At 36.9% G+C, this 15,804-nt stretch overlaps 1 protein-coding gene across 1 annotated transcript; it reads left to right on the top strand.

Moving 5' to 3' along the window:
* Positions 1–5,305: 5,305 nt before the first annotated feature.
* LOC147478203 (cyclin-dependent kinase B2-1-like) lies at positions 5,306–6,334 on the top strand. Its single transcript, XM_086583083.1, has 4 exons — positions 5,306–5,594; positions 5,678–5,771; positions 5,870–6,058; positions 6,169–6,334. Exons 1-3 carry the CDS (start codon positions 5,373–5,375, stop codon positions 6,013–6,015), a joined length of 462 nt encoding a protein of 153 aa, XP_086439209.1. The 5' UTR covers positions 5,306–5,372; the 3' UTR covers positions 6,016–6,058; positions 6,169–6,334.
* Positions 6,335–15,804: the final 9,470 nt, after the last annotated feature.

Here is a 15,804-nt window from a genome sequence, read left to right as displayed (position 1 = left end):
GTAAAATCTGCTTATCATTGGTTTCTTAATAAGGATAGAATTATTTTGCTTAATAATAGTAATCATTATGGTTTCCTTAAACAAGAATGGAATTTGATTTGAAAAATTCACTCACCTCTTAGAATTAACACTTTTTTATGGAAAATGATGCGGCATATTTTACCTACTCGTAAAATTTTATTTGATCGGCATAGTTGTACTTATGACATTTGCCCACGATGTGATTCTTCCATTGAAACCATAGAGCATGATATCTTTACTTGTCTTAAGATTTGTACAAAAATTTGGTTTGCTTCACCTCTAGCTATTTGTTTTGAATCCTGGAATGCTCCTGTTACTGTACAGGAAGTAATCAACAAGATAGTTGGTCACTATGTAAATAAGGATGATATTTTAGCTTATGTCACTACTCTAGTTAATGTAGCTTACTTTATTTGGTTTGATAGAAATAATCTAATATTTGACAATGCTTATAAAATGCTTGACTTTTCACAAATTTTGACACAAGCACAACAATCTATTTTAATGAATCACCCTCCTGTTAACATCAAGTACTCTATTCCACAAAAACATGTGGAAACCCTTTCCTGCTTTCTGTAGATGGTGGATTCAATTCAATTAGTAGTAATGATGGTTCTGGTTTTACCATTAATGAGTGGCATAAACCTTTATCTTATGCAGGAAGCAAGCATATTGCAGTCAGTTCCGTAGAAGAATCTGAACTGCAAGCTCTAAAGCTTGGGCTTGAACATGCGTCTCTTCTGGGTATAAATAAGTTAGTAGTTTGCTCTACCTGCCAAAGCTTAGTTCAAGCAGTTAAGGGTGATAGTTCAGACTTATCATGGAACGTGTCGAGTCTTTTGCAAGAGATTACCTCTCTGTCTATGTCTTTTGCCTTCTTTAAGATTGTCTACTCCCTAAGGTCGCTAATTTAACCTGCCCACCTCATGGCTGAAACAACAAAGTATGGACTTCCGTTGGGTTGTAATAATCTTGTCCCAAGATCAGTGCAGCTTAGTTTCAATAGAGTCCAGACAGAGCTATATAAATTATTTGCTATCTATTAATGAAATATCTATTTCCAAACAAAAAAACAGTCGGTTGAACTCCTTAAGAGGTTGTAGAAAGTTATGGACAGTAACGTAATGACAGCTGGTTCTAACGAGTTTGTATTTAGGAGGACAGGATTTTCCATTTAGAAAGGACTTGCAGCGCAACTTGTTGCACACTTGTCCTAATCATTTGTAAAGCATCCCCTAATTCTACGAATCCAGTCCAATTGTCAATTATTGCTACAGGCTTGGTACCTAGATGATAGGACTTTGATCGGAGATACATAGCAGGTGGCGATAGCTTTGGGTATGATTCAGAATGAAGGACCTTCCTACGGGCTGGTTCTTAATGAGGCTAAAACTGAGATATTTTGGCCATCACTGGACCCACATCGCCCCACTCCCGGTCTCTTTCCTTCAGATTTGTCACGACCTCAGCAGGGGCCAGGTTGCTTGGAGGTGCGGTCAGCACTGATTCATTATTTTTCATGGGCCTTGCTCGCAAGCGTGTTGAAAAGGATATGACTTTGATGGACCGTTTGGCTGTATTGGAAGATCCACAATATGAGTTAACGCTCTTACAAGCTTTTGTTGGGCGCTCTCAGTTGGTCTTTGCAATTCGTACTTGTCCACCATCCTTTTTCAGAGTGGCAGCCAAGACTTTTGATCAGCATTTCCGCAGTGTACGTTCTCCAAGGTATTGTGGTTTTTGATGGTCCTGGCTTCGGTGATTTGCAATGACGTTTATCGACACTCTCATTACATCTTGGTGGGTTAGGTATTTATTGTGTCATTGATGTCTCTACTTTTTCTTTTGTGGCCTCCCGTTGCCAGACTTCTGAGCTTCAGAACCACATTCTTAGGAGTTGTGGTCCAATATATATCGTTGGATGAGATTCTTGATATTGCTAGCAGTGCATAAAGTCTCTGTCTATCCGATTTTGACCTCAATTCTCTGGCTATGAATCCTACCGTCCCCTCAAAACCACAAAAAGTTTTGGCAGAAGTGTTCTACGGTAAAATTAGTGCTGGTCTTGAGAGGGAGTTTGAGTTATCTGCTCATCAAAAAGCAGTCATTGGATGCCTGCAGTCAGAACATGCAAAGGATTTTCTTCTTGCTATTCTGATGGAGGGACTTGGACAGTGTATGTCACCAGTAAAGTATTGTTCTATTCTCCAGTACTGTTTTATGATTCCTTTGTACTCTAATAGTGGTCTATGCCTTGTTTGCAAAAAGGGTTCACTGGATGCTTTCGGGGACCATGCAGTACATTGTAGACATTTTCCAGGTTACAAATATTGACATGATCATGTTAGAGACATTTTATGTGATGCATTTTGGAGGGCTAGGATACAAGTAAAAAAGGAGGCTCCTGTCAATTTTCTCACTGATCTGAATGAGGGTAGATCGACGCTTCGGCCTACGGATGTATTGATCTACAGTTGGTTTGAGGGGAAACATGCATGTGTTGATGTACGTAACTGGAGCATCTCCGTTGGTAGGGCTTAGGAATGGAGTCTTTGAGGTGGGAGAAGTAGCTAATAAAGCAGCGGCAGGAAAGATTGAGAAACACGAGGATGTTTGTAGGGCTAACCAGCATTGTTTCATTCCGTTCAGTTTTAACACTTTCGATTTCTTGGCACAACAGTCTGTTGAGCTCCTTAAGAGGTTGCAGAAAGTTGTGAATAGTAACGTAATGGCAGCTGGTTCTAACGAGTTTGCATTTAGAAGAATAAGATTTGTCATTCAGAAAAGACTTGCGGCGTAGCTTGTTGCACATTTGTCTTAATCATTTGTAAAACTCGTTATCATTATTAATAAAAATTTCCACTTCACAAAAAAACAAAAAAAAACAAAACTTCATTGTAAAATGGTCAGTCTAAGGGTGGAATTTGAGCCGAGGGCTCAGAGCTCGGCTTGTTTAGATCGACCTAAGCTCGCTCGTTTAACTATATGAGCCGAGCTCGAGCTCAAATTAAAGCTCGTCTAACAAATGAGATTGATGAAGCTCGGCTCGTTTAGCTCAAATAGCATATTTATAGTGTTAAATAACTGAGCGGCTCGGGCTTGGCTCGTTTAAGCTCGACTCGAGCTCGCTCGTTTAACTATATGAGCCGAGCTCGAGCTCAATTTAAAGCTAGTGTAATTAGTGAGCTGAGCTTGAGCATGCTAAAGCTCAACTTGTTTAGCTCGAATTCCACCCTTATATGGTCACGCTTTTAAATTGATTAAGTTTCTACTTGGGCTTGGGCTAGTTTATGTTTAAAGCCCAAATCCATGACTCCTTATTTCCGGGCTTTCCATGCTCCAGTGTTGCCCCAAGTTGAAGGGCTCCCAGGTAGGGGTGGGAAATGGGCCGGGTCGGGCTAGCCCGGCCTTAAATATTTAAAGCCTTTCAGTTATTATGGTCGGGTCAGCCCGACCCTAAAGTCCCCATAGGGCCCAGTCGGGTCGGGTCATAAGTCTAAATCTCAAGCCCTGACCCTACCCTAAGCCCTTTTTAAAAAAATTAGGGTCGGGCTGGGCCGGGCCTATATATTTTCTCCTTTTTACTGCATCAATTTTAAAACTCATTTATATTACAAAAAAAATTCAAAGATTTGCAAACTCAAAGTCCCACCACTTTGAAATTTGAATAACAACAAATCTAGTAATAATTTTTGATAAGTCCAACAATTTAAAATGCATATCCACAATCTAATAAACTAAAGTACATAGAGACTTATACTTATATTTCAAAATTACAGTTAAAATACACAAGACACATTTTGGAAGGATCTTTCACTGATATAATTAACACTACTACAGAATGACACATATACCACGGTCAATAAGAACGTTTATACCATGGTTCTTTCAAAAACCGTGGGAAATACTTATATACCACGGCAGAAATTTCTTTGGTCATTGGTTTACTAGTATATGCCACAGTTACATGAAAACCGTGGGATAAGTTGGGCCATATACCATGGTTAGTTTTTTTTCCAGCATGAGAGTACTCCACATCCCCACTACCTTAAACATAAACAGTGGTATATAAATTTTCCACTTTCTACCGTGGTTTATGACTTTATGCCAAATAGTCAAATACGCAAAAAAAATACACAAGATCTAAAAACTCATTCAAATTGGATTCCCGCTATTCTCTCGGTCTCTCCCCACAACTTCTACAGTTCTACGACTCTTAGGATTCCCACAACAGTGAGAAAACGCGTCACTACACCATAATAGTGCAAGGAATTGGATTTCTTCTCGACCTCAACTCAAGAACACAACAAAGAGAAACCCTTCCCTCTTAACTCCGCATGATGTTTTCTCCATGTTTCTTGATCTATTCGAATTCCACCTCATTTTTGTTCATCTTCCCCAAATTTCGATGAAATTGAACTAAAGGAAGCAGTTTTTGTTCATCTCAATTTCTTCATCTCAGACAAAGGTACCATCTTTCCGATTTTTTAGGGTATCCATATTACTACTTTTGACGAAGTTCAATTTTGTCTTTCGCTATTTTGGTTTTGTAATTCTTGAATTCGTTTTCTAGGGTTTATAAATTTCTTGTTGATTGAGTTTTAAATTTAATTGTTTTTACTAGCTATATCAGCCGTCATGGGGACTAAGAGATTACCGTATCCTGACAGGGTCTTTAATCTTGTCCACTGTGCGTGTTGTAGGGTACCGTGGCACATTGAAGGTATTTCTATCTTGCAATCACTACACCATAATAGAATATTTGCAACACGCACCTTTTTTGCTTTGCAACGGTTATTTACCGTTAGTAAGTTGTCAACGCTATATAAGCGTTGGCAATATTGTAAAGCGTTACTTAATTTTGGTGAATTTCCGGAATTAATTGCTAACGCTTGAAAATCGTTTGAGAAGTGTTACAAATCCAAAAAACCAAAACATCATCGAAATTTCGAAAAGAGGAAACAAAAAAGAAATCACGCTCTGTCTTTCTCTCTCACAGCCGCTAGGTTAGGGTTTTCTTATTTTGCTAAGACGATGATGAAGAAGAAGGAGGGTATTCTTCTGTTTCTTCTCAAGAACACGACTTGAAAACTTGTTCTAAAGAATGAAGACTTCGTGAAGACGAAGAAGGTGTCCCACCCACTACCCTCCGTGAAATCTCCATTCTCAGAATGCTTTCTCTAGATCCCTCCGTTGTCAGGTATAAATAATCAATCTTTATTTAATTAGGCTTGTTTTATTTATTATTATTAGGGTTTAATTAGTTTTTTTTTGCTCAAATTAGATTGTTGGATGTTAAACAAGCACAGAATAAAGAAGGGAAAATTGTTCTGTATCTTGTTTTTGAATACATGGACACTGATTTGAAGAAGTTTATGCGGAGTTTTGGTAATAAGGGGGAGATTATTCCGCCTCAGACAATTAAGAATCTCATGTACCAACTTTGCAAAGGAGTTTCTTTTTGCCATGGTCATGGAGTGTTGCATAGGGACCTAAAGACAATGATGCTTAAGATAGCTGATCTCGGTCTTGCTCGAGCGTTCACTTTGCCAATGAAGAAGTATACTCATGAGGTACTTACTACATATAGTCCTGTGACTATGATGTTAAAATTTGTTAGTTAGATAGTAATGTTGAATTTGAACGATGGTTTCAGATCCTTACTCTGTGGTATCGAGCACCTAAAGTGCTTCTTGGAGCTACGCAGTACTCGACCCCAGTAGACATCTGGTCTGTTGGCTGTATTTTTGGTAATAAATCACTCTTACTTGTAAGAATTGTTTTAATGTGGCTCGTTTGTATGTATGAAATTATTAATGGGTGATACTTTTATGTTCTCAATAAATAGCTGAACTCATCACTGGTAAAGCAATTTTCCTTAGAGATTTTGAATTGCAACAGCTCATCCACATTTTCAGGTTCGCTTTTGAGTGCCTTTCTCGTTTTTACTCGAGATTTGTTCTTGGTAATGTGTCTAATTCTTCTGCATGCTGATTCAGGCTACTTGGTACTGATTTTTCTGTTGCACTATCTAGAGGTATGTTTTCCAATATATCTGTTAATACTCACATGCAAATGTATGCCTGAAATGACTACTTATGTTCTTTCTTTCTTTTTTGCTGTTTTTTTTGTATTTTTGTTCTGTAGACTGCAAGATTCAGACAGGTTTGGGATGAGGCTGCAAAAAACACAGCATACTTGAAGTTATGCCAAGTAAATATACAAGTTTTTCTTATATCCATAAATTCAATCGGATCTGCTTTCATGTTAAATGCCCATTTCTTATATCTGATTTTGGAATATAGGATGACAATTTACCACTCTACTGATATGGCTCTTTGTTACCATATCAGTAGAGTGATATGGCTCTTTGCTACTGATATATATATGTCCGAAGGTGAAGGGAAAGAGAATTAATTTTGAGACCACGTGTCTTGGATTATTTCAAGTATAAGCAATGTTATTTACATAACTACTGGAGCTATGATTGGTTTCTTATTAGATGCTAGAGTTTAAGAGGTGTGAAGAATTAGGTGATCTTTATCTTGAGTTGTAATGATCAATAGAAAGATTGAAAATGAAATCTAAAGTTTAACACCTCTATGAAGAAAGTTACCGTTTAGGATTTGTATATAAAGAAGAAGAAAGGTGAGATCAATAAAGCAGATATGTTTCTTTAAGAACTTTAAATACTGAATTGAGTTTCTTATTATTTTTTGTCTCTATGATAAACTCCTTAGGAAAATCAAATTTAAGTTTGAAGCAATCCTAAGCATAGATACAGCCTATGGGCTGGTATGATATGTTCATTTGTTACTTTGTGTGGCGTTTTACTCTCCTCTATAGTTAAATAGCAGTTCTTAGTATCAAGAATGAAGTAAAGACAGAATATCAGAAACATTTGTCTTGATATACCTGGAATATTAGGAGCTCTATCAAATACATAGAAATTTTCTTATATTGGAATAAGTGCAGGTGGCCTGTTGAGGGATTGGGCTAAAGGACATTTATATATGTTGTCAATGATTTCTAATCTGCTCACTTTTTTAATCCATTTACACATTTCATTCCACTGTCCAAGTCCCATTTCCTTAATTTTTCCCTAAGTGATTGTTTCCACATCATTTCATCTTTGTTGTTGTTTTATATATTTCTATTGATGACATTGATTCTCTTAAAAGGATATGCTTTTATATTGTAGTGACTGACGTTCATGGAACATTTGGAGTGTCGACACTTCTGACTTGCACCCTTTGCTTTCTTTGCGCATTCAACCTTGAGAACAAGCTGCTGTATGCCGTGACCTTCCTATCATTCATCTATGCCTTGGGCCACTTCTTGAGTGAATTTCTAATCTACCATACAATGGCCATTGCTAATCTAACAACAATTGGCTTCTTTGCAAGTATGAAAATTCCTACTATAACCTGAGGTCATTTTCTTATAACTTGGCTATTCTAATTATGAAACCTACGTCTCATTAGCCTTTCACCGAGTTGCTGTCTATGGCATTCCATTTGGTCCGACTCTCACCACCCCTGCTTCTTAATCTGCTGGATCATTTATCGATTCAAGATCAATTAGCGCTAGGTCAATGGGGGGTTCAGCCACTGGGTCCGCTCGATCTCCAACAATTTGCCATGGGTCTCCATCTCAATCTCGAGATGTATCTGCACCTTGGTCTGGATAATCCCCGGCGAGTGAATCTGTTCCTGGAGCTGTGGGGGATGTGGCGAAACCCGGAGCAGGACTAAATGTTACCTTTAGATCCATAACCCGTTATCGATCGCGAGATGTATGAGCAGCAGGATCTGCTTCATTTTTACTTCATAAACTAGCTCTATCATTGCTTCCTCCGCTACTATACTACTGTTGGGTTCTCGACCGGATCGGGTAAACAACTCCGCACGATCTGCTGGATCAACCACCCCTATGTCTTTGCCTGCATCGATTCCCTCGCCTATCTTTGGTGGCTCTAAATGCTCGGATGGATCCATCGCTATTGATGCTGCTAGGTCTCTATCTCGATCCTCGAAGGTATGCGGAAGTGATGCGGTTATGCATCCGCCCCGCTACCGATGGATCAACATATGCGCCTATAATGCCACTAGCAGTTGGTGGATATGCCACATCAGTGGCTAGCTCTTCACCGGGTACTGGATATGCAAAAGGTATGGATCAATATATGATACACCTGGCTTAGATGCGGTCTCGATATCCAATCGGATAGGCAACTAGGTATGTTACTGGGTATTACGCTGTTGGTTGAAATGAATCAATCGGTTATGCCGGTCCAATACCTCTAGGTGTAGATCTTTAATAACCTAGGTGCCCCAGATCACATTAATCAACGGAATCAACTGCTTCTTATAGTAATGCTTAAACCGGCTCTGTAGGATCTAGTACTGCTGGTGGTTCCCGATAATGAGATTTGATCGACTAGCTCAACTGCTTATTCAACAGAATCTACTACTTAGTGAAATGTTAAATTTCGTACCGTCAGGTTTAGGATCTTTTTCAGGATGGGGAGTAGTGGAGGAACGTTCTACGATTCCAGATTTTGAAAACTCTATTCTTACGGTTCACTATCTCCCGCTTCATTATTTTCTTGCTAAGATGGAGTTAGAATAGCCACATCTCGATACCAACATAGATCTAATTTCTACTGCCCTAGCCCAACCTAACATGCCAAACAAACCTTGGTGGCGCACTAAATCATTCGTTCTCTTTATTTCCTCCCTTTACTCATAAAGGAAAGAAAAAGGTTTTGAGCAAGCAACACAGGTGGGGCACTTCCACACAATTAATTCCTTTTGAGCTTCCACTTATTGGGAAGTAATATATTGTGCATATTTGACTAAGTACACAGGCACATAAGTTTTGTTTCATTCATAACTTGCACTAGTACATACATAGCTAGTCATGGAATGAATACTTTATATATATTACTGAGCAATGGAGCACATGATGACCCTCATTGTTTTTTATAACCTGTTATACTAACTCTATAAGAATGCGTGGCTCGACCACGTGTCAATGTCTTCACAATTTATCATTATTTGTTGACTTTTTAGGTTTGGTTTTTCCCATTGGTGGACTACTCGGTATCTGAGTTTGCATTGTGCTTAAGGAATATAAAACAGGTTAAACAAATCTTTCGTACAACTCTTTCTTACCTTTTTTTTTATCTACAATTTCTCTGCCCCATTTATCTCTGTGTTTGAAACTAATGTCTTGATGACTAGATGCTTCTAGTTGGGTTTGCTCTATATATTATCATTGGACACAAGTGTTAGTTTGAAAATTTGAATTTTACTTGGTACAAAGTAGGTCGACCTACTCTATACATTATTATGTTCCGACCCCTTCTTTTTAGAGTTATTTTGGGTCGGCTTGCTAGTACATGTTGATGCATGACAATATTTTTGGACAGTCCTAGGTTTATAGAAGTGGTGCTTTTGTTTATATATAAAGTGTTTCAAAGCCTTTTAGAATATCATTTTGTTGTCGTTCAATGTGTTGTTCAGTGTGTTGTGTAGGGTATCAATTTGATGGAGGGAAAAAACAAGAAGCACTCAAAAAATAATTGCTCCCCAATCAAATGACCATGCTCACCTCAAGCTCCTCGTCAAGGTAAAAGCTTAAAATTCCACCTTCCATTTTCTCATTTATTCAACTTCTTACTTCTTTTAGGTGGATTTTTCAAATATTTAATTAATTGCATGAGTTTAATTAGTAATATTGTATTTCTAAGTTCATTATTTGTTTTGTGAATTTTTAGGAATTAGATGGACTTTGTGGAGCCGCACTAGGATTTATAGTGAGTGAAGCCACCAATACTTGGTATTGCAATGATTCAAGATTGTTTGGAAAGTCGTATTGAATATGTTACCCTTATTTGTAATATGAATTTGTAACTCTTAGAAAATATTTTGAAGTTATATTGCATATATGGTTTAACAAATATTCTATTTTTTTTCAGTCTTTTGCTTGTGTTTGCTATTATTTACTTGTCAAATGGTATGAAAAGTCAATGCGGACTTTATCATGGAATTGAGATGTTTGTTTTAATATAGAAATGAGATGTTTGTTTCAATATTGAACAAATAGTTTCAATATTAAAAAAAAAAATATATATATATATATATATATATATATATATATATCCGTGGTATATATATCACCAATACATGGTATATATATATACCACGGTTTGGCATAAACCGTAGTGTTTAGTATAACTATATACCACGGTATTATAACACATACACTAATATAAACCACGGTTTCAATAGCTTATTTGCCACGGTTATGTTGACAACTGTGGTATATAATGGGCATTACAAACCACGGTTCTTTGAAAAACCGTGGTATCTGTTAAACATATATACCACAGTTTTGCTATTATTATATACCACACCACCTATTGTCACGGTTGTATAACAGTGGTAAATATATTTATGCCACACTTAAAAACAGTGGTATAAGTGTCATTCTGTAGTAGTGTAAATCCGTTATTTCTTGTACTCAAATCTCACCAAAATTACATTTAACATTGAAGAACACAAAGACAAATAAGAGTTTGGAAGGAGTTTTTATTGACGTCAACCTATTTTTTATTAAGCTAGTGCCCAGTGCCTAGTGCTCATTATTGACGTGAGTTGTGAGATAGAAACAATTAGGTTAACAAGTTTTTATGATATAAGACAAGTTCTTAGAAGTACCCATACAGTAAGTGATAAATTACAAATGACAGTGTTATTTTAATTGAAAATATGTAACAAGGAGTTGGATAGTTATAATATGTGTATTTTATAGTGAAATTATAACTAGGGCTTAGTGAGGGCTTGGTTAGGGTCGGGCCTATGTTTCAGAATCTTAGCCCTGACCCTGTCTGAGAAGGCATTAAGGCCGGGTCGGCCCTGCCCTAAACTCTGTGAGGGCTTTATAGGGCTTAGGGTCGAATCAGTTAGGGTCGTTAGGGCCAAATTCCCACCCCTACTCCCAAGTATGGGTGATAATTTGGCCCTCAACCCCTCAACCCAACCCGACCGACCGACCTTAAAAAATGCGTGTCAAAACCCTCAAAAGTTGGCCCTCACAAATTTGAGGGGTAGACTAGCCCGACCCTCATGCTTGTTAGGGGCGGGCAAGGGTCGAGGTTCTGGGGCATGGGCCCGGCCCTCATTTGGCCCTTCCAAGCCCTCATACATTTTCTTGTTATTTTACATTATATTTATATATTGTACCATAATTATCTAAATTGTATAAAAAAAAATCCTTAAATTAGTTTTTAATAGGAAATAAATTAGAACATAACATAACATATGTGTTTTTGTAATTGATTTAATGATAGGTATATATGTCATACAAAAAAGCAAATCCAACCTAACAACATAGTTAAGTATGAAAAATGTAGATGTCTTAAGAATATCATCTCTTCCACCATCTCTATCTATTTTTTTAATTTTTTTTCTAAAGACATAAAAATTAGTTTTGTATACTTAGTTAAAATTGTTATTCATAAAAAATAAATAAAAAAAAAAAAAAAAAAAAAAAAAAAAAAGTAAAAGTATAATTAGACCGGGCTCGACCCGGCTCTCAAAAATGAGGGTCGAGGGGCGGATCGGCCCTCAATACAAAAGGGTCTTGTTACTGACGGACCCCATATTGTGTTGGGCAGACTCTAAAAAAAAAACAATTATTACAAGTGTGTCATTGGTCCCAAAAAGTTGTTTTGTGTTGGGCACCTCCCAAACCAACGTGAATTTCCCCTTTTCAGACCTTCTCTTATATTCTCTTCTCTTCTCTTCCACCATCCTAAATCTTAAACCATGAAAACTATATCCTAACACTAACATTAAACACTAGGGCTGAATATGCACGTGACTAGGGTTGAATATGCATGTGTACAGTGGCTGAATGAGAAAATTTGAAAACCCCAAACTTAAACGACCCGGCTAGGTCATTCGTTGTGCACACCAAACAGTCTGGTCACACCGTCTGGACTGAATCCAAAACGATGTGGCTATGTCGTTTGGGATTTGGACTTAGAAAAATCCCCAACGATATGGCCACACCGTTTGAACTAAGTCCCCAATGATATGGCCACACCGTTTGGGATTTGAACTTTGAAAAAATATAAAGTTCTGTTTTTTGGCCTTTACGATGTGCCCACACCGATCAAGAGGCCAAAAAATAGAACTTTATATTTTTTTCAAACCCAAACGGTGTGGCCAAGTTGTTTGGGACTTAGTCCAAACGATGTGACCACACCGGTAAGTTTTTTTCTAAGTCCAAATCCCAAACGATATGGCCACATCGTTTTGGACTTAGTCCAGACAGTGTGACCAGACCGTTGGTTTGCACAACGAACGACCTAGCCGGGTCGTTTAAGCTTGGGGTTTTCGAATTCAACTTTTTGGGACCAATGACACACTTGTAATAATTGTTTTTTTTTTGGACTTTTTGGGACCAATGACACACTTGTAATAATTATTATTTTTTTGGAGTCTGCCCAACACAATATAGGGTCCCTCAGTAACAAATACCATACAAAATAGGGACCGGTCAGCCCGCCGCTCAATCATGAGAGTTTTATGGTTTGAGGGGCGGGCCCGGCTCGGCCCTTTTATCATCCCTTCTCCCAAGCGAATACGAGTATAAGGTAATAATTTTTTTTACTCTTTGGTGTGTCATATTTCTTTTGTGAATATACTATATATTGAATCTATTACAAATTGAATCTATTACAGACTTATTATTGAAGTAAAGCATTATTACCACCCATGTTTAGTTGAATTCAATTTTGAGCAGTCAACAAATAGATACATATATCTAATCTAAACCCCTTTAAAGGGGCGTGCCCGCACTGTTAAGCCTGCCTTTAGCCGCTAGGACATAGAGGCTTTCACGAGCTAGCCTTCCACCTCTTACTGCTTTTTAACATCTGTTGGTTTTAGCCTTCTAAGCCTTCCGGCTGTGATTCCGTCTGTTCGATCCTACCAGAATGAAACACGTCTTTTTCTCAGCCACTCAAGCCTTGAAGCCGATATTTAAACTCATTTAGATAAAACCCCAAATTTCTTCTCACGTATGTTTTTATCTTCTGTATGCAAATTTCTTTTCTCGCTGCTAACAAAACCCAAACTTGCCATTAGAACAATAGTTACTCGAACTTCCATTTCAAATTAGCCAACTTTGCCATTGAAAGAAATAAAAGATCAACAATCAGAAGCTCCTTGAAGCAAGTCTACTGGAATCAAGGATTTAGTTGATGGTTCACTCCTCCAATCAAGTGCCAATCCCTCAGAACCAGACGATTTGGCTACCCCATATCCATCTCATACACTTCTTTGGAGGTTTCCTACTTCGCGACTTTTTTATTCTTGAAATTTTCTCTTTACAACTTCGCTGCTCTGTTTCTTTTTTTTAGTTATCTAATTTATTATGGGGAAAATGGTTTCATGAGGTTTTCCTGCTTCACTACTTTGTGGGGAAAATGGTTTCATGAGGTTTTCCTGCTTCGCTACTTTTTTAGGCTTGAAATTGTGTCTTGACAACTTTGGTGCTCTGTCTTTTTTTTAGTTTTCTAATTTTCTGTGGGGAAAATGGTTTGCTGAGAATATGGCTTTGTTCATATTCAACAAAGAATCTGAGCAACTGCGTCTGCAAGAGCTTATGATATAGCTATTTTTTTTTTTTTTAGTTTGGAACATATGTGCATAATAAAATGTATAAGCTAACCTCTCTCAACACCTTTAGATTGGCATTATTGCTCTTCTGTCTTTTACAACTTGGTTACATACTGTTCTTATAAATTTATTGTTTTGTTAAATGACTATTTATTCTTTGTAATAGTCTGTTGACATATGTGTATTAACTTTTTTTTCTCTCTAATTGGATAGTCCAATGTGAAGCGGTCAATAATCAGCCTATGACTTCCATGCTGCCAGAACCCTTACAGGACCAACGTTCTCAACAAAGGAAGCACATTCATCGTGTTCGAGATATGACAGTTGAAGAGAGAGACGCTCAGCAAGAACGTGACCGTATTCGGAAGAGAGCGCGTCGTCAGAGTATGTCAGAGGAACAACGTTATCAAGAAAGGGAGCGCAATCGTCTGAGAAATCAAGAGTATCGACAAAGAATACGTATGAGGCAGGACACAATCGGGACATCCACTCCTACACAATTGCCATATGTCCTTGCTCCATCACCAGGTTAGCATTTATTATCATTTAAGTTTTTTGTTTTTACCTTCATCCAGTTACTTCAGTTAACATTACTAATGATAATTATGCTACGCCGAGTGAAGACCCCTTTCTTCCAGTTATGCAACAACATTTGCAATCACAAATATCAAATTTAACTGCAACTTCCACGGGCCCGTTGCTAAATATTGACAACAATATTATACAAATTACTCTTCATTCTACAGGTATTATTTTTATTTCATTTATGATCTATTTGATTTTGTATTTTTGTTAGCTGACTTTCCATATCATTTTTTTCTTAGGAACGTCCACTTCAAACACGGATTTGGATTTTCTCACGGATTTGAATTTAGATATTGACGTCTGTCCCAACATAGATGGTTTTAATGAAGAGATTAACAGTGTTGAAGGCGGTGACAGTGAATTTGCTAATGATATTTTTCATTCCTCATCAATATTGCATCCTACTGAGGAAGGTATACATATTTATATCCGATTCTCTCTCTGTTATTTACTACTATTAGTATACTTTTCATTAATTTGACTAACTGAATACAAAATATATGTTATTTTCTTCATTCAGCTGTTTTGTTTAGTCTTTTTACATTAACTTAGCTATTTATTGAGATGGTAAAGTATGTTATGATTAATGACGATACGTCAATATTTAACCATGCTTTATCAGCTATATATTGCTTTAATTTTGATTATCTTCTTTATTTTCATTTGCTTATATATGCATGTATACTATTTGTATTTATTATTGTACGTTTTCTGTTTAATATATGTATCGTCTTCAGCAAACATAAACTTAGATGATACGGTTTGTTTACCAAATGTTCACTTCAATTATCAGAATGAGTTCATGGCTACAGGTTCTTATGCATGTTAAATTGTATATTTTTATTTATGTTTAGGGATCTAAATACAAACCTGTTAGAATAGACATAGTCTCATGAGACTCATCAGTGGATACGTCAATATGGCTTTATCAGCTATATATTGCTTTAATTTTGATTATTTTCTTTATTTTCATTTGCTTATATATGCATGTATAATATTTGTATTTATTATTGTACGTTTTCTGTTTAATAGATGTATCGTCCTCAGCAAACATAAACTTAGATAATACGGTTCGTTTACCAAATGTTCACTTCAATTATCAGAATGAGTCCATGCCTACAGGTTCTTATGCATGTTAAATTGTATATTTTTATTTATGTTTAGGGATCTAAATACAAACCTATTATAATAGACATAGTCTCATGAGACTCATCAGTGAATATGTCAAGATGCTCATCTACATTCATACGTGGTAATGGAGGTCTACTAGGCAGGCTCTTGATATGCCAACTTCAAAAATATGTCCATACTCTTATGCAAAATTTAGATTTTAATTCAAATGTTTAACTGAGTTGTGATATTTCTATTTATGATTTGATGTTTTCTATTTAGGCTCATCAAGCATAAACTTGGATGATAGTGTTCGTTCACAAAATGTTAACTTAAATTAGCAGCAGTGTATCCCCACAAGTTCTTATTCATCTTAGAATCTGTTGTTTTAGTT

The sequence above is a fragment of the Coptis chinensis genome, chromosome 9 (assembly GCF_015680905.1).
Source record: "Coptis chinensis isolate HL-2020 chromosome 9, ASM1568090v1, whole genome shotgun sequence".
In the NCBI taxonomy this organism is placed as follows: Eukaryota; Viridiplantae; Streptophyta; class Magnoliopsida; order Ranunculales; family Ranunculaceae; genus Coptis; species Coptis chinensis.
The sequence above is the reverse complement of the archived record's forward strand: the minus strand, read 5'-3'. Positions and strand labels throughout refer to the sequence as shown.